Raw genomic sequence first — 24,191 nt, 5'->3', positions numbered from 1 at the left:
TCAACTTTTACAAGGTAGCCAATGAAACTACTCTATAAATAGATTAATTTAAGATGTGTTTTCTCCTCCCAAATTCAGTCACTAGCAAATACCACCATCTTTTCCCTTGAATAAAGCACCTACTTTTCCTAAACAAGAAAGCTATAATTTGAGGAAAATCAGGACTCCTTAGAGATTTAGGAAGAAACCAAAAAAAGAACACTAAGCTCATTTCTCCTACATTATGCCATGTTTACAAAATTCCTTCGCTAAACTAGTAATGGGGATCCAAGGAGTTCTCTGAAGTTAACTAGTGAAGCACAAAGATGGGATGAAGAAAATGACTGGATGAAAAAATTCATTTTATCACTGTAAACCAAAAGGGGGATAGAAGACAGGTCAGAGGAATAAAGCATATACATATCCAAAAGACTCTAATTTGTTTCTAAGGAAATGCTTTCATCAGATCATCAACTTCTAATGAAGAATTTAAAAAATCCCAGGACTGTCACCAATATTTCTAATACAGATTTATTTGAAACTTGTTTTCCAGAATCCTTCACCATAAGAGTCAGCTCCAACACGAATGGCACATAAAAAGAGCAAGAAGAATACGAAACAGTTTATGTTGTCAAGAAGAGCATAGTGCACATGATAGGAAAAGTACTATAAGGTCAGTCTCAAATAGTGCCTGAATAAAATTCTCTATATTAAACAAATACAACCTTTTTAGTACAACAGTCATGGGTGAAATAAGTAGCAAGTAACAACCTACGTACAGAACAAACTTCAGGGTCAATAAGTGATGAGACTAGGGAGTATACAAGTCAAAAGTTTGAGGTGGTTAATAATACTTTAATTTTTAAGGAAGCTATGATAATTAATCATACCAATAGCAGTAATAAGAGTAACTGAATGCTGAAATCTAAAGAACAGTAAGCTACAGAATAACAGTCTCAGTCACAGAACCACAGCAGAACATTCTTCCCCCAATTATAGCAATCTATCCCTCTCCCATATCATTTAGAGCTCTAAACACCCTCTTGGCACATTCACATACAGCCTTGTACTATTATTTAACTACAATATCAAAGCTTATTAAAACTCCTATTAGAAGAGTTTAACTCTGTAGCTTTTACAACCTAAGCAAGCTACTCAGTAAGCATCTACTGGTTAAAAAAATAAAGCCTGTGACGCTATTTTATCAAGCCACATTAAAAAACTTTTACACACATGCTAAAGAAAACTTTATGAATGTAACTTGGCTTATCTGTATCACTGGTGCCCAGTATCATACTACCTGGTGCTAAGTAGCACCTCAATGATATCTTCTCTAACCAGTTGGAGGTTTCATAAATAAAGGAACTTGAACTACTGATGAGTAAGTTATTTTCTGAGGCAGGGCAGTAAGTTAAAAACCATTTCTTAATTACTCCATTTTGTCTCTCCTTACCTGAATTTCCAGGAAGTATTAGCTGTTTGACTATAGGAGGTCGCACTGGGGTTGAGGACGGAGAATTGAAACCACTGCTGTATGGGCTACTGGCATTTGGACTGTAAGGACTTGTGTAACTGATGGAGTTGAAAGGATTATTATACAAATTCTGCCTCTTGAGAGCTGCATTAATGACAAGGGGAAAAATCAAATTGAAGAAAAGGCTAATAACATCGCAAAAGTTTTCCTACTGGGGGACTTCCCTGGTGGCGGAGCGGTTAAGAATCCGCCTGCCAATGCAGGGGACAAGGGTTCGAGACCTGGTCCGGGAAGATTCCACATGCTGCGGAGCAACCAAGCCCGTGCGCCACAACTACTGAGCCTGTGCTCTAGAGCTTGCGAGCCACAACTACTGAGCCCATGTGCCACAACTACTGAAGCCCATGCACCTAGAGCCCATGCTCTGCAACAAGAGAAGCCACTGCAATGAGAAGCCCGCGCACCGCAATGAAGAGTAGGCCCCACTCGCTCCAACTAGAGAAAGCCCGTGCGCAGCAACGAAGACCCAACGCAGCCAAAAATTAAAAATATAAATAAATTTATATAAAAAAAATTTTCCAATTAGGAAATTTAGTAAGTCATTATCTCAGTTTAAACACAGAAACATTTCTATAGTAGTGGAGAGAAATATATCACATTAATAATCCCAACAAAATATTTCCACTATCTTAAATTTTGTTATGCAAATAAAACAGGAGCCACACCAAACAGAAATAATACTATAGGAAGAATATCTCCTCAACAAATTATTAGTTACTAAATTAAGTTACTTCTATCTTGTTGGAAAGTTTAATCCAACTGTGTCAACCTTGAATGGCCTTTAAAAATAAAATGAATATAAAAGCATATTTGTGTTGTCTCATTTTTCTATAACAAACACATACTGCTAATAACAACAAAAAACTATGAAATAATGAGTTTTAAAAATAGTCGTTCCAAAGTTTGGATTTTTGAAAAAATAAAGCAATACTATTTAGGCCAGATTAAGGTCAAACATACAAGAATTCTTTTTTTAAAAAGAACCCACCCCCGCCCCATTTTCTGGACCAAGGAGAATACTTCTGCCAAAAAAGGGGAAAAATTTGTGCTATGCATATAAAATTATAAAAATAGTATGAAAGTAGGGCTAAGATATCAATTATATACAAGAAAAATTAATACTTAAAATATTTTTTCTTTTCTTCACCCTATTCTAAAATCTACAGCTTATTCATATTTATGACCATCACCAAAGTACTATGCAGAATAAATACACAAATGTGACATGGTACTTCTTCTCAAGAGGCCTAAAGCCAAGTAGTGCAGGCAGAAAAAACAGTGATTTCACGGCAAAATGAAATGAGTACTATCATAAAGGCGCAAAGAGGCTAATGGAAATGATGAGATAGGAGTAATTCATTACAACTGAGAGAAACTAGGTAGTAAGGCTTTTTGGAAGGAGAGGCACTGGAGCAGTCTTGAGAGGATAATTTGGTAGGACACTGGAAGTGGGGAAAGTATATGTTTTCATCTGTGTTTATAACATAAACTAAAACCATGCCTTGAAAATGCATAGAGTGTCCAGGGAATAACAGTGAGTAATCTAGAAAGGTAAAGTTCATGGTGAGGGACAAAACAGAAACAACCAGCTGGGGCCAGGTCACAGGAGGCCTGGAATACTATGCTCAGGAGTCTGAAATTTGTTCAGTAGCAGTGATAACACCATCAGGGACTTTTGAGCAAGAGTAATATAATCCAATCAGCTTAAGGAAAAAAAACTGATGGAAATTCTAATGTTAAATAGATTAGACTGAACTAGGCAATAAAAGTGGCCAAAAAAAAAAAAGGAAGAAAAGGATAAATATTAAAAACCGGGGCTTCCCTGGTGGCGCAGTGGTTGGGAGTCCGCCTGCTGATGCAGGGGACACGGGTTCGTGCCCCAGTCCGGGAAGATCCCACATGCCTTGGAGCAGCTGGGCCCGTGAGCCATGGCCGCTGAGCCTGAGCGTCCGGAGCCTGTGCTCCGCAACAGGAGAGGCCACAACAGTGAGAGGCCTGCGTACCGCAAAAAAAACAAAAACAAAAAAAAAACCTGGTAAGGATTTCTAAAGGGAAAAAACAATAAGATGTTTCTGAAGTTTCTGGTTTGCCTATAAGCAGAGCACTGGTTTTGGGAGGAGTAACACATGCTTTCTGTTTAGTTTTTTTGTTTAGTTGGATAGTGTGGTAAGTTGGTCAGTATAGTTTTCTACATATTTTTCTACATATTCACCATGAGACAAGACACCACGAAACATATTTAGTATGTAGCATGATCTCAATATATCAACCTGAGCAGAAATAGGGGTGTTCATTCCTTCCTATCTCTTTACTCTTCTATTTCCTTTGAAGCGCAGTCTCTCTTTATTTGGTTATTTAATCACTAGCATTTCAAGTTCTCAACTCTTTTATCTTCTCACTCTAAACCATATTCTTTTTCTTGAGAAATCTCATTCATACTCACAACATTAGTTATTATCTCTATTCCCCCAAATATCCATTATTTATATCTCCAGGCCTAAGTTTCCATGAGCTTCAGTCCCATATATGCTGCCCATTTAATGTTTTCCCTGAGGGTATGGCAAATGCACCCCAGAGCCAACAAGTCCAAATCCAAACTCATTATTTTCGAGCTAAAACAAATTCTCTTCCTGGGGTCTCTATCTCAGAATGATAACAACATTCATCCTATTACACAAGCTGGAAACCTAGAAATCACTGCTGATACTTTCTTCTCCCTCATTTCCTCATATTTGGTTCATTCCTTTTTCCTTTCACACCTTTTCATCTCCACTACGACCCTTTCCCCCCAACACACACTACCCAGCTATCATCATCAACCCTCCTCAAAAGCATCCTACGGTTCACTTTTGGCCCTCTCCAATCTACTCTCCATACTACAGCTAAGCATGTCCTCATCAACGTGCAAATCCTATCATTTCTTCTTCCTGCCAACACATACCATACCCTTGAATAAAACCCGTCAGTATCTTCCCATTGCTTTTAGAATATTAGAATAAAGTCCAAAACCTTTAACATGGTCTCTAAGGCCTTGCAGAGTCTGGCTCCTACATATTGTTCTGACTTCATGTCCAGTTCCTCATGTACACCAGGCTCCCTCCTATATGCTCCCAAAGGCCTCCCACAGAGCCTTTGCACACACTGTTCTCACCACCTGGAACATTCTACTCCCTCTGTCGCCTTCCCCTTTAGCCCACTTAAATTTTCCTGAATCTTTAGGACTCAGGCCAAACATTACTTCCTGAAGTAAAATTCTAATTTCTCCAAGCTCAAAGCACTGTAGATCATTCTTTTATTATATATCACCAGTTATAAAAATTATTTTATTAACATGTTTCCCCTACTAGATGCCAAACTCCGTGAGTGCAGGTACAGTGTTAGTCTTTCTTCATCATGTATCTGCTACCCTTTCCCCAACGCCTGATACATAACAGGCTCTCAAAAAATATTGATTATATGCATAAATAAAGGAGATTAGTTTGAATAAAGATGATACTGGATATAGTATGAATGGATGAAATCATCAAAACAGAGAGAAATGGGGCAAAAGAGAGACCTGGGCAGATGGGGCGGGGGTGGGGGGAAGGCAGGAGGAATGGGAAGTTTAATGGGTACAGAATTTTAATATGGGATAACAAAAAAGTTCTGGAGATAGAGAGTAGTGATGGCAATGTGAATGTACTTAATGCCACTGAACTGTATGAACTGTATATTTAAAAATGGTGAAAGTGGGAAATGTGTGCTATATAAATATTATCCCCCCCCCAAAACACACACAAAAAGATGGGCAGAGAAGGGAGAAACTTTAAAGAAGACTGAAAAGAAAACCGGAGGGAGAATAAGGGTAAAAAAGATAATGCGCTATCAAAAAAACAAGAGAAGAATATCTTAGGAACACGTGCTGGTACACTAAAGAGAAGCTGAGTATGATGGAGTAGAAAACGGCTGTGCTAGAATATAAGAGCTAAGTTCCTAGGAAGCTTTGCCTTATCAAAAAAATACATTTAAAGAACAATCTTCCCTTTAACTTGGGAAAAGAGAGGTTTAGGACTACAAGGTTCAAACTTGCAACAGCCAAATTATTTTTCTTTAAATATATACAGCTATAGCTATTGCTCTGTGCATACAGCTATAAAATCTAAACACTGTTAAGCAGATCCAGTACTTGATTACACCTAGTTTTGGTTCAAGAGTAACAGCTTTTCTTACATGCTCCTACTATCTTTAATGCCTTTGTTATAATAAAGCAAAAAGCTACTCACTCCAATTGCTACTTTTGAAGTGCAACAGCTTTGGTTTTCTCTCCTATGTCCATCCCATACATTATTTTCTTATAATAACCACTGCTCCTGCCACAACAAACTACACTTTACTATATGACAGTTTAACTGTGTAGGCTCCCCCCTGCTTCCCCTGACCATCTGCAGCTTACACTCTAAAAAAGAGCACGTACCTCAATAACAAAGCCAAAAAAAAGCAATTTTAAGGACATGGCTGCCAAGTAAACACAAAGCAAAACTCTATTTAGGATTAGTAATCATGCATCAATCTTTTACTACATGAGCATTCCAGGAAATTGATATTCTTTTTTTTTTTTTTTGGCCTCGCTGCGAGGCTTGCAGTATCTTAGTTCCCTGACCAGGGACTGAACCAGGGCCCCAGCACTTTCAAGCGTTGAGTACTATCCACCGGACCCCCAAGGAATTCCCAGAAACTGATATTCTTTTTTTTAATTTTTAAATTTTTTTTGAAACATATTTTTAAAAGATTGAGAGTAATTCCAAGAAAGAGTCAATAATATTTTTCCTACATTTCTAACACACTGGCATGCTACATTAAATGCCATAAAGAGCGACACATTTTGTCAGCTTTGTGAATGCTATTAAACAATAGAACATAAAAGCAGTTTAACTTAAAATGCCAAGTTAAAAAAAAAAAAAAAAGAGGGGAAATGAATACATTTACTAAGCACTACCATGAGCCAGAAAAACATGCTAGGCTCTTTCAACATTATCATTTAATCCTTAAATAACACTTACAGGGTTCATCATGCTTATAAGAAAACTGAGCTTACAGAAGTTAAATAATTCGCAGAGTCACATAGCAACAAAGTGACAGAGTGAGAATGAGGGCTCTTTGCTTCTCAACTTGTATCTTTCTACCACATCAGAATTTCCCTGAGGCTGGTGAGATGATTTTAGATGATATCAGACAAAACATTTTTTTAAAATAGTTATTTATTTTAGCTTGCACCAGAAAAAACCTTATTACATAAAATCCATTATTTCATGGATATTTTTTAGGATGAAGCTAAATAAAAATACGGAGATTTTTTTTAAAGGCTATTAAGAAAATAACAGAACAGGGTTATGTGCATATGGCAAAAACTCACGATGGCATGCACAATGTGATTTGGAAAACACCCCCCAAGCAAAGAACTGCCTTCCTAAAAACATACCAGTCAACATTTATCTGTTTTTTGATTAAAGAAAGCAAAGAGATGAAGTTACAAGTAAAATTATAGACATACCTGACATAGTTTGATCAAGTTTGTGGATAAGAGACTTTTTAGCACATTCAACATCAGGACTTGGGTAATCCAAAACTTGCCTGCACCAAACTAAAGGACTAACTGATTTCTGCATTGGTGTAAGTTTTTTCTTTGGTGATGAATACAGCCTAGAAGAAAACAAAAAACAAAAACAAAAAAGGGTAATGTTAATTATTAAGCACAAGGTTATAAAATAGGGATCCTTTGGAACAGATTTAAATTGGGGGATGGGGAGTAAAAATGATGGAGTATGTTTAAAATCACCCACATTTACTTTCTGCACAGGAAGAAAACGACACTACAATCATCAATATAAGCCCAAATCTCAACTATTAAATGAACCCAAATGAGGCCAACTGTCCAGTCCTAAAATGTGTCTTATTTTTCTCTTTTACTCTCATTTCAAAAACTATGAAGAAACATGTCTTTATAATATTTTATTCTGTTTTCAATAGTTCTTAACTCCCTAATATAACCATATCATTAAGTCCTGTCTAGAAGGCAGATAAATACCTTGCTTTCCAACTCCCAGTTCCCTTCCTACCACAAACCACACATTCACCATTAGTAATGTATTCCTTTTACTTAAGCAGTACCCACTCTGTAGCCCTTTTTTCAAATGATACGTCAGAGAAAAGCAATACATTAAAAAATCCTTAATAACAATATGAATCAATTTATGAAATTACTTCAGTTTCAGTAAAGAAGAAAGGAAAAGTATTTTATAAGCTCCTGGGGAAGGTATATAAAAACAAAAAGGTGAGAAGATACTTCCTACTTCATTTGTTTTTCCTCAGATTAGTTCAGATTACATCAATTGATGTTAATTTACTTCAAATGTGACTCTATATGAAAAATGTGAAGTTACTTGAATTCTAACCAGAGTGGTTTCCAAATTAAGACACTTAAGTGAAATCTATGATGTAAACAAAATTACTGCACTTCCAGATGGATGGGATGTAAAATCAGCTCCTTTACTGCACCTGACTAACTCATGGAGGATGGGGAAAAGGGAGAAAAAGTGCCCCATCTGACATTGCCTCCTCCTGTCTTGTTGATGCTGCATAGAGGTGGAGGTTCAGCTCTCCCACTGGGCCTCTATGACTTAATTTTAGCAGAAATAGGGGAATAAAGCAATATTTTTCAAGTTTTCTTGACAAGTAAAATCTTGACAATCTCAACTTATAAGTTACATTAGCCATCAATAAATTGGCTGTGTCCATCAGAGAACAGTCCCTCTTGACTGAACTGTATATTATTATTTAAGAAATTCAAAAGCATCAGTGAAAAAAATGTTTTTAGTAGGCAAATTGATAAGGGTAGGAAATAAAAAAAGATGGAAGAATACAAAATTACTCTTAAATTTTTAGCTGTTGTAACTGAAAGAATTATAGTGCCATTGACAAAAACAGGAAAGCTACCTACCATTCACCTGGTATAGGCGAGATTATGATGTTTTAAACTGATTTTGAATTATTGATGTTTTATTCATTTAGTTTATAGTAGTTTCTGTATTTTTAAAGATGCTAAAAGTACCTTACAACTTTTTTTAAAAACAGCCTTTTCAAGATGTAATTTACATGCCATAAAATTTGCCTGTGTAATTTCTACACCATAAAATTCATTGTATAATTTGATGAATTTAGTATTTAGTTACCCGAACCATCACCACCATGTAATTTTAGAACATTTTTGTCACCCTAAAAAGAAACCCCCTTTCCGTTTCTACCTCCAGCCCTAGGCAATAACAAATCTGCTTTCTGCTCCATGTTCTTTTCTAGACATTTCATATAAACAGAATCATACAATGTGTGTTTTGTGTGTCTGGCTTCTTTCACATGAATTTCCAAAATGTGAAAGAAAGAGTGATACACACTACTATATATAACTAATAAGGACCTACTGTATAGCACAGACTATAGTAGAGACAATGTTTTGTAATGGCATTTATGGGAAAAGAATATAAATGGACATACATGTATGTATAACTGATTCATTTTGCTGTACACCTGAAACACAATACTGTAAATCAACTATACTCCAATTTAAAAACAAAAACAAAAACAAAAAAGCCCAACATTTCCTAAAAGTTCTCAACACAAGGAAAACAATAATTTTCTTCTTCTTCCCCCCCTCTTTTGTATCTGTATGAGATGATGAATGTTAAATAAACTTATTGTGGTAATCATCTTGCAAAATACGTAAGTAATGTCATTATGCTGTACACCTTAAACTTATACAGTACTGTATCTCAATTATATCTCAATAAAACTAAAAAAAAAAAGGAGTAAGCATTGCTACAAACACTACCAATATTAAAAGAATTGTAAGGAATATTTTGAAGAACTTTATGCCAACAAAACAGATAGACTGGAAGACTGGATAGTCAAATTCCTAGAAAGATACAAGTTATCAAATGGGACTCAAGAAGAAATAGAGACTCTGAAGAGATTTATAAAAATAAATTGAATTAGTAATGAGAAATCTTCCTGTAAAGAAAAGCCCAGGCCCAGATGCCTTCACTTATTAATTTTATCAATACTAAGGAAAAGTAATGCCAATCCTATACAAACTCTTTCAGAAAATAGATCTAATGGTAAAAGACTGAATGCTTCTCCTAAGACTGGGAACAAAGTTAAGGATGCACACTATCAACATCTCTATTCAATGTGGTACTACAGTGTCTAGCCAGTGCAGAAAGGCAAGAACAAGAAATTAAGGCATCCATGTGGGAAAGAAAAAAGTAAAATTGTCTTTATTCACAGACAGTATGATCCTGTACATAGAAAATCCTTTGTAGGAATCTACTGAAAGCAAACGAAATCAACTAGACTTAATTAATGTGTTTAGCAAGGTCACAGGATATGAGATCAACAGGTCAAAAAAAAAAAAAATCAACTTATTTCTATATATCAATGAACTTAAATATGAAATAAATATAACAATTCCATTCACAAGAGCATCAAAAAGAATACTTACGAATAAATTTAACAAATGAAGTGCAAGAGTTGTACACCGAAAACAATAAAACATTGCTGAGAGAAATGAAAGAAGACTTAAATGGAGAGATGTACCATGTTCCTAGATCTGAAGACTCAGTGTTGTCAAGATGTCAATTCTTCCAAACTGATCAGCAGAATACAATCCCCACAAAAATGTCAGCAGGCATTTTTATAGAAATGGACAACCTAATTCTAAAAGTTACATGAAAATGTAAAGACAAAGAATGGCCAGAAGAATTCTGAAAATGAACAGTCTTTAAAAAATTTTAAAATCTCTGGTCTTGCTCCCTTCCAATCCATTCTATATATTGCAGCCAAATTGTTTTCTGAAATATGAATCTGACTATTAATATTCCTCTGCTAAAAATTCTATGCCAGTTTCCTTTTGCCCTTATGATAGTTTTTCCAAAACACAGCCCCCATGGTCCTTGAAACACAGCAATGATCTAACTGTTGCAGTACCTTTTTTTTTTTAGCTACATTTCTCACCCTTCTCCACCACTCAAATCTAAATAATAGCCATATGGTACTAAATTCTACTCCTGAAAAGCCCAACACTTTTGCTTCTAGGTCATTTTGTGCATGCTGTTCCCCTTGCCTTAAACAAACTCAATTCCACTTCTTGGTTACCTCACCCTCCCTTGCCCAACTTCGGCCAGCCCATTCGTACTTTCTACGAAGTCTCAACTTAAATGTCCCTTCTTCAAGGAAACCTTCCTTAAGTACCTGTCATAAGACTATATTAGGGGCTTCCCTGGTGGCGCAGTGGTTAAGAATCCACCTGCCAATGCAGGGGACACGGGTTTGAGCCCTGGTCCGGGAAGATCCCACATGCTGCGGAGCAACTAAGCCCGTGCACCAAAACTACTGAGCCCTCGTGCCACAACTACTGAAGCCCGAGAGCCTAGAGCCCATGCTCCGCGACAAGAGAAGCCACTGTAATAAGAAGCATGCGCACCAACACAAAGAGTAGCCCCCGCTTGCCGCAACTAGAGAAAGCCTGCGCTCAGCAACAAAGAACCAATGCAGCCAAAAATAAATAAATAAATAAAAATTTAAAAATGTGTTACGGGGCAATAAAAATGCTACAATATGGATAAACCACAAAAACATTAAACTAAGTAAAAGAAGTCAGCCACAAAAGACCACATACTGCATGATACCATTCATATGGAATGTCTAGAATAGGCAAATCTATGAGACAAAATAGATTGGTGGTTGCCCAGGGATGGGAGAGGGGATGGGGAGAGAGAAATGGGAAATGACTACTAATGGGTACAAAGATCCTTTCTGGGATACTGAAAATATTCTAAACCAAGATTATGGTCATGGTTGTACTACTCTGTAAATATACTAGAAATCACTCAATACTAAAAACAGGTGAATTTTATGTATGTAAATTCTATCTTAATAAAGCTGTTAAAAAAATGTTAGAAATAATTGGTCTCTCAAGATGTTGCTTTTTCCCTTAGGACAATTATTACAAAGGAATTAAACACCATTAAATATAATTTATGTCTATTGTTAATAGTGAGAGAACTAGTAAAGATGTAATTAAGAATATGAATGTTATGAAACTTATCATAACAAATCATACTTTGTCCGATATGTCACACATACCTGTATAATATGACTGGTGATAAAAACAACTAAGAATATAACTATTTTGTAAAAGTAACAACTTTAGGGACTTCCCTGGTGGCGCAGTGGTTAAGAATCTGCCTGCCAATGCAGGAGACACAGGTTTGATCCCTGGTCCAGGAGGATTCCACATGCCGTGGAGCAACTAAGCTCGTGAGCCACAACTACTGAGCCTGTGCTCTAGAGCCTGAGCCACAGCTACTGAACCTGTGTGCCGCAGCTACTGAGGCTCACGTGCCTAGAGCCCGTGCTCAGCAACAAGAGAAGCCACTGCAATGAGAAATGAGAAGCCCGTGCACCGCAACGAAGAGTAGCCCCCGCCCACAACTAGAGAAAGCCCGCGCGCAGCACTGAGGACCCAACGCAGCCAAAAATTAAAAAACAAAACAAAACAAAAAAAGTTTAATAATATAGAAATGTATAAATGTAAGGAGTGATAATAACCTCCCTCCCCCTACCAATTCTATCCTCCCAAGTTATTTACAGTTTGCAGTATGTCTCTTGGGACTTTTTTATGCATACACATAGCAGACATATTATTAAAAGACAGAGATAGGATGGGAAATTGGAGACACTTTACTGAATTTATAGTAACCACAGTAATCACTTTTCATGCTGCAGTCAGCTGAAAGTAGGCTAATAAAGCTAAGAACAACAAAGATTTAACTTTATTTAAAGTAAAAATAAAAATTATATCAAAACTGTTATTGAAATAAATTTCTGTAGATTGGTATGGAAACTTTTTACAGGCTAAGGAAAATCATCAGATTTTAATACCTCAAAATCATACTTCTCTATTTACTGAGTAAGGTGTATTCAACGCAAAAGAAAAGAGCCTCTGTCTTCACAAAGTTCAACGTATATTCCCTGCAATAGTAATGACATTTACAGACTTATATATTTGCATCTGAATGAACCCTGAACAAAACACCAATGATTACAATGTTTTTTAAGTGCATATGAAAAAAGATAAAGGAAACATAACAAAGTAAGTTCAAAGTGGCCATTTTGAGATTGTAATTTTGTTTCTATTCTTATAATTTTATGGGGTTTTTTTTCAGATTGGAAATTTGAATTTATTTTTATTATTTATTTACTTTTAATTTTTATTTTATATTGGAGTATAGTTGATTTACAATGTTGTGTTAGTTTCAGGTGTACAGCTAAGTGATTCAGTTATACATATACGTATATCCATTATTTTCATATTCTTTTCCCATATAGGTTATTACAGGATATTGAGTAGAGTTCCCTGTGCTATACAGTAGGCCCTTGATTACCTACTTTATACATAGTAGAGTGTATATGTTAATCCCAAACTCCTAATTTATCCCTTCCCCCGACATTTCCCCTTCGGTAACCACAGGTTTGTTTTCGAAGTCTGTGAGTCTGCTTCTGTTTTGTAAATAAGTTCATTTTTATCACTTTTTTTTTAGATTCCACATATAAGTGATATCATATATTTGTCTTTCTCTGCCCAACTTACTTCACTTAGTATGATAATCTCTAGGTCCATCCGGAAAGGCTTGAATTTTTTTTTTAGTTTTTTATTCAAGTGTAGTTGATTTACAACGTTATGTTAGCGTACAGCAAAGTGAATCAGTTATACATATACATATATCTGCTCTTTTTTAGATTCTTTTCCCATATAGGTCATTACAGAGTATTGAGTAGCATTCCCTGTACTATACAGTAGGTCAAGGAAAGGCTTATATTTAAATCAGGGTGATGGAAAGGCTTAAAGGTCTGCCCAGAATGTGGAATCAATGGATCAGAGTTGGTGGTCTGTGGAGTAACTTCTTCAGAAAAGGCACTGGGAACAAGACCAAGGGTTGAGTAAAGACGGACAGATATGTCAAAGGGGTATTGCAGAAGGCTAAAGTTGGTCAGCTACACAAGGGAGCAGAGGAACAAGAAATAGATGTATGTTGAACTCATTTACTGTTTTTTATAAGTTAATTTTGATTGGAGTATAGCTGCTTTACAATGTTGTGTTAGTTTCTGCTATACAGCAAAGTTAATCAGTTATACGTACACATATATCCTCTCCTTTTTTAGATTTCCTTCCCATTTAGGTCACCACAGAGCATTGAGTAGAGTTCCCAGTGCTATACAGTATGTTCTCATTAGTTACCTATTTTACACATAGTAGTGTATATAAGTCAATCCCAATCTCCCAATTCATTCCACACCCCCCTTCCCTCCTTGGTATCCATAAGTTTGTTCTCCACATCTGTGTCTCTATTTCTGCTTTGCAAATAAGTTCACCTGTACCATTTTCTAGATTCCACATATAAGAGATATTATATGCTATTTGTTTTTCTCTTTCTGACTTATTTCACTTTATATGACAGTCTCTAGGTCTATCCACATCTCTACAAATGGCACTATTTCATTCCTTTTTATGGCTGAGTAATATTCCATTGTATATGTTTTTTTTAAAACTTTCATTAATAAAAGTATCTTTGGCCATACCCACACCTAAATATAATTTAATAAACTATTAGGATACCTTGCTTTATAATGATTTAACAACCTTCCTGAGTCAATGTGAAATAATAATTGATGTTATTATTAATCAAGGGCTTATTACATGCCAGGCATGGTTTCAGTATTTTATTTATTTATTTATTTTGGCTGCACCAGATTTTAGTTCCCCAACAAGGGATCGAGCCCAGCCCCCCAGCATTAGGAGTTCAGAGTCTTGCCCACTGGACCACCAGGGAAGTTCCTCAGTATTTAAAATATACTAACCCTTTCAATCTTCCCAATAAGCTTATGAGATAGGTACTAATATAATCCCTGTTTTACAGACGAGGTCAATGAGGCACAGTGAGCTAAATGACTTGTCCAAGGTGACATAGCTGTTAAGTGGCAAAACCAGGATTGCTTCAGAACCTAAGCTCTTAACTTTACCAACTAATACTTTACATACTTTACCAACTAATACATTGTTCTAAAAGAATGTACAAGATCCTTGACTTAAAGGCTTCAATATAGTAATCATTCTAATGGCCTCCTGCTGTTCCCTGCTCTCTTCTAAGCCTTATGAACCACAAAATATAAAGTTGTAATAGATCCCACTATTAAATACAATAAAAAAAATCACAACTCAATTGAAGAAAAATATCTTCAGTTCATATGTAGTAAGAGTCTTTTTGAAATTTTAGTAATAAATAATAGTGGTAATTATTTACAAGGCAAATTCATTAATAAAGTCTTAGAACAGTTTACAAGCCCTGAAGTGACAATAGCTGCAGGGCAGGATACAGATATAAACTGCTGGTATGATAGCAGAACACAACATGGTGAATCAACAAACAGGGCAGAGCAAGCAGAACAGACTGAAGAAAAGTTTTAAAGTAGTAAATACCAAACTTTTAGACAGTGACACTCTATGCTTCCATTTTCATTCCATGAGTCTCTTGATTCTCATTCTGGTATGGCATGGGTTTTTTAATTTTAAGAGTATCAAAACAATTTTGATATTCCTTGGGATGCCACAAAACTGAGGTTGGAAATTACTTCTTTAAAGAGACAAACATCTAGTGTTGAGGCATAATTGTGTACTGCTGGGAGACCAGCTGGGAGTGTGGCAATCAGAAAATGAGTTGTTTTGTTTTGAGAAAAGACATGAGGAAGACTGGAAGTCTCAAACTATACCAGACTGCAAATTGTGGCAACAGCTGCAAAGAAAGAGACAGTTTTAATGTATATTGACTAATACATATCTGCTTAGCTACAATTGCATACATAGATAGCAATTACAAAAAAATAAATAATTAAATAAAATATCAGGTAATTAAAGTGCTAAAGAAAATTTGGCAATATCTTTACGCTACGCCACAGTAGGAAGAGAGAATACACTATACTCTGCTTATGGAACTAAAGTTAATATTAAGACCAGCCCAGGGACTTCCCTGGTGGCGTAGTGGTTAAGAATCCACCTGCTCATGCAGGGGACATGGGTTTGAGCCCTCGTCCGGGAAGATCCCACATGCTGCGGAGCAACTAAGCCCGTGTGCCACAACTACTGAGCCCGTGTGCCACAACTACTGAAACCCGCGTGCCTAGAGCCCGTGCTCTGCAACAAGAGAAGCCACCACAATGAGAAGCCCGTGCACTGCAACGAAGAGTAGCCCCTGCTCTCCGCAACTAGAGAAAGTCCGCACACAGCAATGAAGACCCAATGCAGCCAAAAATAAATAAATAAATTTATTAAAAGCAAAAAACCTTTAAAGAAAAAAAAAAGGCAACCCAGACATTCTCTTTTCTCTCTCTCTCTTTTTTTTTTTTTTTTTTTAAGTTTTTGGCCATCCTGAATGGCATGTGGGATCTTAGTTCCCCCAACCAGGGATCGAACCCCGCACCCCTTGCAGTGGGAGTGTGGTGTCTTAATCACTGGACCACAAGGGAAGTCCCATCTCTTCTCTTTTTCTTTTGAGTCACATAGAAAGATAAGAATGGGTATGTGAGGATTCCTTATTATTAAAGTGTACGGGATACCAAGATGGTTAAAATGCATAAAATACATTTGGGGGGATGGGGGAAAGTAGTTGTGTGTGTATATATAAGCTATATATAATTGTTTAACTCTCTCTCATATAGCACTCCAAGCATCTCAGGGACAGGAATATTTCACATCATTCCTTATGCCTCACCCTCACCCCCAAAGAAAACTGCCTGGCACACAGTATTATAGAAACGGAACACCATATTGCAGAATGAATGAAGGAAATAATTATACAGAAATTCATAATAGAGTACTGCCTTTTTCCTGAAAAATTATAATCATGGAAATTCTACAGTTATACTTGATGTACCAGTTGGGGACCCCAGTTGTAAGATCAGCAGAACTAAATTCTTCCTGTTTTAATTCATATCCATTTCTACCCTCCTCATTCCTTTCAAAATACCCATAACCACTGACCAGGATCTCTCTCAAGTGACAGTAATCAAATTATCCCAGTGTCTTTAAGAGGCTAAATTTAACCTATTCTCCAGTCCCTTAACTTTCTTCCCTTTCCTACTAGTTTTCTCAAGATCACTTATTAATTACCAAAGCTAGAAGTGATGACATGAGGATCTGAAAATACACATTATAAGTGTAAAACCTGAGCTCTTCACACACTTCCTACATCACATTATTTTTGTTATTTTATCAACTGCTGCCTCACAAGATATAACCATATATTTATTCCTACTATTTTATGTTTACCAGAAACTTTTTTTTTATTATTGGGTTTTTTTTGGCCTTGCCACGTTGGTAGTGAAAGTGCTGATGAGTCCTAACCACTGGACAGCCAGGGAATTCCCAGAAACTCTTTTTTTTTTTTTTTTTTGCGGTACGCGGGCCTCTCACTGTTGTGGCCTCTCCCACTGCGGAGCACAGGCTCCAGACGCGCAGGCTCAGTGGCCATGGCTCACGGGCCCAGCCGCTCCGCGGCATGTGGGATCTTCCCGGACCGGGGCACGAACCCGCATCCCCTGCATCAGCAGGCGGACTCTCAACCACTGCGCCACCAGGGAAGCCCCCAGAAACTCTTTTAATTTGAATAAGTCTTTTGTTTGTTTCATCATAACCAATCATCATTTTTTGGACATACAATATGTTCTAATAGTTTTAGTACTAATTTTTCTCCTGGGTGTAAGTCACAGAGCTGTAAGTGCTTACTATAGACATTGTCTCAAAATCAAATATCCCCAAACAAACCTAAAATGACACCATTATTTTTTCCAGTCAACAAATGAAAATTTTTATAATGACCTTGACTGTTTTCTCACTCGATACATTCAATCAACACATTCTATCGATTCATTAAACTGGTTTCCCCACACCTACCAGACTTTCAACCTTCCAATCCATCCTCTACTACCACTTAGCTCTCCAAAACACAGGTCAGGATAAACATTGTTTCACAGCTCAAAAACTTTCTCACTGGATGTACTCCCCAGCTTAATTTTCAAGATCCTGTGTTTTCGATGCAAAACTACATCCTTGATCTTCTCTCTCAAGTACTCCAATAAAAAAACCCTCTTGTCCAGCCAAAATGGCCAAATAAATGTTCACTTCACACATCTGTTAAACCACAGATGTGTCTTTGCTTATAGCTCTTTTTACTACAGGGGCAAAAATAATTTCCTTTCCATTTTCCTTGTCTAACCCAAGCCTTACCTCTAGACCAATTCAAGACTTTCCATTTTTCATGAGGCTTTCCAACTGCCACAGTTCTTCTGACTACTCCTTACCATCTTAACACAGTGCTCTACTCATAGTAGGTACTCAATAAATGTTTTATGATTACTCCCATAGTAACTGTTCATCCCAGTTTGCCCAGGTGTAAGTCCTCATTTAAACCTGTTGTTTTGGCATCTCAGCACTCCCTTGACTCTCAAATAGTTTGTACAATAAATCACACAATCATTTTAATTTTTCCTAATTTTCAGAACATTATTTTATGACTTAGAAATGTAAATGGAGAAAAGTTACTAGAATAAGATACCTATTCCTGCAATACAGCACTAAATATTTCTGGTCAAGTAGACACCATAAGTATGCTTTAAGGCAATACTTGGGGTGATTTTGCCCCCAGGAAACATCTGGCAATGTCTGACATTTTTGCTTGGCCAGGGATGTTGCTAGACATCATACCACACACAGCACAGCCCTCACAACAAAGAATTTTTCTGGCCCCAAACGTCGATACCCTTATATAAGAAAGCAAGATCAAAATGATATTTTTAAACAATGTAGATGTTTTATAAGAGGAACTAAACAAATCTGATCTTTATTCATTTAGCTTGAGATGATTGTTTTCATGCAATCAATTGTAAGTGGTTGGGATGAAATGAAAAGACTATCGTTATGGACTCAATACTTTGGTTTGAATTTCAGTTTTGCTATGTGTGTCTGGGCCCAAGAGGTTGGTAAAGATCAGGGGTTCCGTTTTCTAGCCCACAAAAGTACCTACGCCTTCTCTTCCCACCTACATACTATTGCCACACTAATCTTTCCAAAACACCATTTTGTTAAGGATATTCCGACACTCAAAAATCTCCTCCTAGGTTTCACAAGCAATCCACAATATGGTCCCCAATGATTCAAATTTCTTACTTGTTCCCCAGCAAATCTGTTATCTTCACAGACTTCGCTTTACCCTACTCAAATGAAGCACTCATTCTTTTCCCTGCACTTTTTGATTCTGACAGAGCGGCAAGAAATACCCTTCCGCCTATCTGTACCTAAATCCTAAGTCTCAGCTCTCAATTCAAGTCCATATAAACCTTTCTGCTGTGAACTCTCATTGCTGATTTCAGAGAGGACCGAATTCTGTGTTCATTCTGTCTCCAAGCTAAACTCTAAGCACTTGAAGGCTTAGTATCAAGCCACAGTCATTTAAACAAATGTTTATGTGGCAGCTACCACTGGCCAGGCATGGTGCTCAACAGGAATTCAAAAATGAATTAAGGGGTTCCCCTGGTGGCGCAGTGGTTGACAGTCTGCCTGCCGATGCAGGAGACATGGGTTCGTGCCCCGGTCCGGGAAGATCCCACATACCGCGGAGCAGCTAGGCCCGTGAGCCATGGCCACTGAGCCTGCGTGTCCGGAGCCTGTGCTCCGCAACGGGAGAGGCCACAACAGTGAGAGGCCTGCGTACCGCAAAAAAAAAAAAAAAAAAAAAAAAAAAGAATCAAGACAAAATTAAATGATTATACTTCTCATCATGCTGGTTGTTAGCTCTCTCAGTCATAGGGGGTACTACCATAGAAACCTACAGCGCCTGCTCAACAAGTTCCAAACCTCTAGATTCAGGTTTCTAGGACTTACCTGTTTTTTTGGATTTTATTTTTTAATTCTCTCCAGATCAGCCCCAGCTAAAAATAACCAATGGCAAACAAGAGTTTCACTATGAGAAGTCAACGCAAGACCCATTATCTCCCTCCAAGGGGGGAAATTAGCAGGCTCACTCAAAAGATAGTCACATCCTAAAATTACTGAAGTACTCTCTCTATATCTACTAGTTATTAAAAAAGACATAAAATATAATCTCTATAATTATAAAATGCAGTACGAATTAGGCACTAAACGCATTATACTTAAAAACCTCCTCACTAACTTGATAGCATCTATTAAATTCCATTCCTCAAATTTATCAGACTCATAGGTCATTTGTGGACTTAGCCTGGCCCACACCTGCTTCTTTTTTTTTGTATATATAAATTTATTTATTTTATTTTTGGCTGTTTTGGGTCTTTGTTGCTGCAAGTGGGCTTTCTCTAGTTGCAGAGAGTGGGCTTCTCACTGCGGTGGCTTCTCTTTTTGCAGAGCATGGGCTCTAGACGTGTGGGCTTCAGTAGTTGTGGCTCGCAGGCTCTAGAGCGCAGGCTCAGTAGTTGTGGTGCATAGGCTTAGTTGCTCCACGGCATGTGGGATCTTCCTGGACTAGGGCTTGACCCTGTGTCCCCTGCATTGACAGGCGGATTCTTAACCACTGTGCCACCAAGGAAGCCCCACCCCCTGCTTCTTATTCACGCTTTTCAAACAAAACAACGCTTAACAGCCACACATGGTTGGGTACTTTCTAATTCTCTCACAGGCAGATGAGCAGAAGTTCATGAATGGAGCAGTGGAGGGCTGTGTGTGGGAGAGATTTCCTTCTAGTAACTGTAGAAGTGGGACATGGTTTGATTCATCCTCATGAATTCTAAACCTCTAATTTTTAACTAAACACTATTTGTCTCCAAATATTTTCATAAACTTCATGGTACTGCATTATCTTGCTTCTATTATTTCCCACATTTCAAGGAGATATAATCACTTTTTTCTTTTCCTGCCTATAGTTCCTTAATACCCTCAAGAAATCTCAATTTTACTCCAGAATTTGAACCTTTTCCAAGATCAAAGCAAATTGTATGTTTTGCATTTATTGAGCCTTCCTCTTAAATAAGCTAATTTGTTCCTAAAGGTATCCATTTCCTCCATAATTTAGATTCCCAAATGAAAGAGCACAGAGGATGTGATTTTACGTAAATAGAACAGGCAAAATAAGAACTTATATTACTGAAAGCCTTAAAACCTAAATGCTTCTACAAGTTCATTTTTGCTACTAAACTATCACAACAGGAGTCAACATGCAGTGTGCTCTGGCTAGTACAAGTCATTACTATAAGGAACAGAACATTATTGTAACTCAATTCATTTACATTGAGACACTATTTAATGCTATTTACTACCCAAATTATTTTATTTTAAATCATGTCGAAATTAAACTGACTTACAGATATACTTATAGATATGGTCCTAGCAGAAAGGCAAAGAGGCAGGGATCTCGGTAAATAAAAGAGAAGGGAATGAGCCCTTTTAGGCTACCAGGGCATCGGCACCACCAGGGACCCTGGAAAGTTTGGCATAGGGATTTGCATGCAGAGTAGTCCCAAAAATGAGACTGAGGAGAGCAGCAACATCAGTAACCCCAAAGACTCACAAAATGTGAACTTTGAAATTCCTTATCTGATATTCCTGGAAAGTAAGGAAGTTTGGGTTTTTCCCCCTCAACAAAAACAGACTACAAATCACAGCAATATCTTTTTTGATCCACCTCCTAGAGTAATGAAAATAAAAACAAAAATAAACAAATGGGACCTAATTAAACTTCAAAGCTTCTGCACAGTAAAGGAAACCATAAACAAAAAGACAACCCACAGAATGGGAAAAATATTTGCAAATGAAGTGACCAACATGGGATTAATCTCCGAAATATACAAACAGCTCATGCAGCACAGTATCAAAAAAACAAAAAACCCAATCCAAAAATGGGTGGAAGATCTAAATAGGCATTTCTCCAAAGAAGACATACAGATGGCCAAAGAGCACATGAAAAGATGCTCAACGTCACTAATTACTGGAGAAAAGCACATCAAAACTACAATGAGGTATCACCTCACACCGGTCAGAATGGCCATCATCAAAAAATATATAAACAATAAATGCTGGAGAGGGTGTGGAGAAAAGGGAACCCTCCTATACTGTTGACAGGAATGTAAATTGGTACAACCATTATGGAGAACAGTAAGGAGGTTCCTTGAAAAACTAAATACAGAACTACCATACGGGGGACTTCGCTGGTGGCACAGTGGTTAAGACTCTGCACTCCCAATGCAGGGGGCCCGGGTTCGATCCCTGGTCAGAGAACTAGATCCCACATGCGTGCTGCAACTAAGAGTTCGCATGCCACAACTAAGAAGCCCGCCTGCCACAACCCAGCACAACCAAATAAATAAATAATACTTAAAAAAAACACAAAACTACCATATCATATAGCAATCCCACTCCTGGGCATATATCTGGAGAAAACCATAATTCAAGAAGATACATGCACCCCAATGTTCACTGCAGCACTATTCACCATGGCCAAGACATGGAAGCAACCTCAATCAACGTCCATCGACAGAGGAGTGGGCAAAGAAGATGTGGTAGATATATACAATGGAATGTTAGTCAGCCATAAAAAAAGAATGAAACAGTGCCATTTGCAGCAACATGGAGGGATCTAGAGATTGTCATACTGGGTGAAGTCAGACAAAGACAGATATCATATGATATCCCTTATACGTGGAATCTAAAAAAAAAAATGGTACAAATGAACTTATTTACAAAACAGAAATGGAGTCACAGATGTAGAAAACAAACTTATGGTTACCAGGGGGAAAGGGGGAGGAGGGATAAAGGGAGATTGGGATTGACGTATACACACTACTATATATAAAATAGATAACTAGTAAGGACCTACTATATAGCACAAAGAACTCTACTCAATATTCTATAATGACCTATATGGGAAAAGAATCTAAAAAAGAGTAAGTGTATGTCTATGTATAACTGATTCACTTTGCTGTACACCTGAAACTAACACAACATTGTAAATCAACTAAACTCCAATAAAAATTTTAAAAAAAAGACTACATACTTTAGGTAAATCTGATAAACTTGTTAATATTTGCATTTGTGGAATCTCATTTTTAAAATGCAAAGTTAAAAACAAGAATAACGGGTAAGATCATACACATCAGCTGACTTGGGCTCCAGTTCTATCAAAAACACATGTCTAAACTTACTGGAACCAAAATTTGTTCATCTGTGAAATATAATCTTACTGATTCTAAGTAACAAGGAAAACATCAATGGCTTTTTAATGTATCATGCTGTATTATGGTCCCTACCCTATGTGACTACAGAGTAATGAAACTGACTTAAATCAGTAAGACTTACCAGGATTTTTTTAAATTATAAAAACAATTTGTGGGCTTCCCTGGTGGCACGGTGGTGGAGAGTCCGCCTGCCAATGCAGGGGGCACGGGTTCGTGCCCCGGTTCGGGAGGATCCCATGTGCCGCGGAGCGGCTGGGTCTGTGAGCCATGGCCACTGAGCCTGTGCGTCCAGAGCCTGTGCTCCGCAAGGGGAGAGGCCACAGCAGTGAGAGGCCCGCGTACCGCAAAAAAAAAAAAAAGGAAGGAAAAAGCAATTTGTGTTCATAACAGAAAATTGAGAAATTACAAAAAGTACAAAGAAGTATAAGACAAGGTGTAACAGTTATCCTACAAAAGAGAGAATTTTAAAACTGATTTTAAACATCAGATACTGTATCTGGACAGAATTTTCTTTAATTCATTCATGGGAGAGTACAGTTTAAATATTGCCATTATGCAGAGTATGTATGAAATTCCTCATTTGTAACTGGCATAGGGGTCATGCAAGTCATGCAAGAAATTTGGTCTCATTATTTTACCTCGTTCACCTCGTTTCAACTTAACATCATTGACAATCAGATTGATTCAATTTAATATAACTGAATTCTTACTACACACAAGATTCTGAGAGCCTGTTCCCACACACAAAGATGAATATGATACTGCTTCCTCTGCTTAAAATGCTCACCATCTAGACAAGACAAAGTATGAGGTTGTGGTGTTACATATACTCTAAAAAGATATATAAACAGTGATAGGCAACACTGAAGAGGAAGTAAACCAAGTGGGAAATTGAGAACTTCAGAAAGGAAAGAAGAAAGGTACTCTATACAGAACGAAAATTAAAAGGTAACAGGCATGAATGTTTATGAAGTTTTCTGACAACAGCAAGAAAATCCAGGAAAAAGGTGAATTGGAGTTGGACTGCTGAGGACTTCAAATATCTTGCTAACCCATTTTTATTCACGAGGCATAATAATGACTTTAACAGTTTTCAAAATTCAAACCTACCCTCAAAAGGAAAAGAATCTTCTCTTACTATGGATATTTGGAGAAATGTGCCATAGATTTAGGAAAAGAAAAATCCATGATGCTTACATTGCTAAAGATCTTTCCCACATTTAAGCTTAGCAATTTGTGTTAGGGTATCTTATGTTCCAAAATAGATGACAATATTTTAATCACAGAAACACAGATTAAAAGAACACTTAGAAATAACCAAATTTAACTTTTACCT

At 37.2% G+C, this 24,191-nt stretch overlaps 1 protein-coding gene across 4 annotated transcripts in view; it reads right to left on the bottom strand.

The window, feature by feature from the left end:
• SLAIN2 (SLAIN family member 2) overlaps positions 1 to 24,191 on the bottom strand; it is a 94,480-nt gene that overhangs the window by 53,827 nt on the left and 16,462 nt on the right. For 3 of the 4 annotated variants that reach the window (XR_016393274.1, XM_022564753.3, XM_022564759.3), the window contains exons 2-3: positions 7,044 to 7,192; positions 1,433 to 1,597 (exon numbers count right to left, since the gene is read on the bottom strand). Coding sequence is in view for 3 of the 4 variants with exons in the window: in XM_022564753.3 (XP_022420461.1) it covers positions 1,433 to 1,597; positions 7,044 to 7,192 (314 nt within the window). In the remaining variant the exon portion in view is untranslated. The remainder of the gene's footprint in view (positions 1 to 1,432; positions 1,598 to 7,043; positions 7,193 to 24,191) is intronic. The other variant, XM_022564764.3, reaches the window with a different exon arrangement.

The sequence above is a fragment of the Delphinapterus leucas genome, chromosome 5, assembly GCF_059928025.1.
Source record: "Delphinapterus leucas isolate spDelLeu-1000000601 "Yukka" chromosome 5, BTC_Dleu_Yukka2, whole genome shotgun sequence".
NCBI lineage: Eukaryota > Metazoa > Chordata > Mammalia > Artiodactyla > Monodontidae > Delphinapterus > Delphinapterus leucas.
The sequence above is the reverse complement of the archived record's forward strand: the minus strand, read 5'-3'. Positions and strand labels throughout refer to the sequence as shown.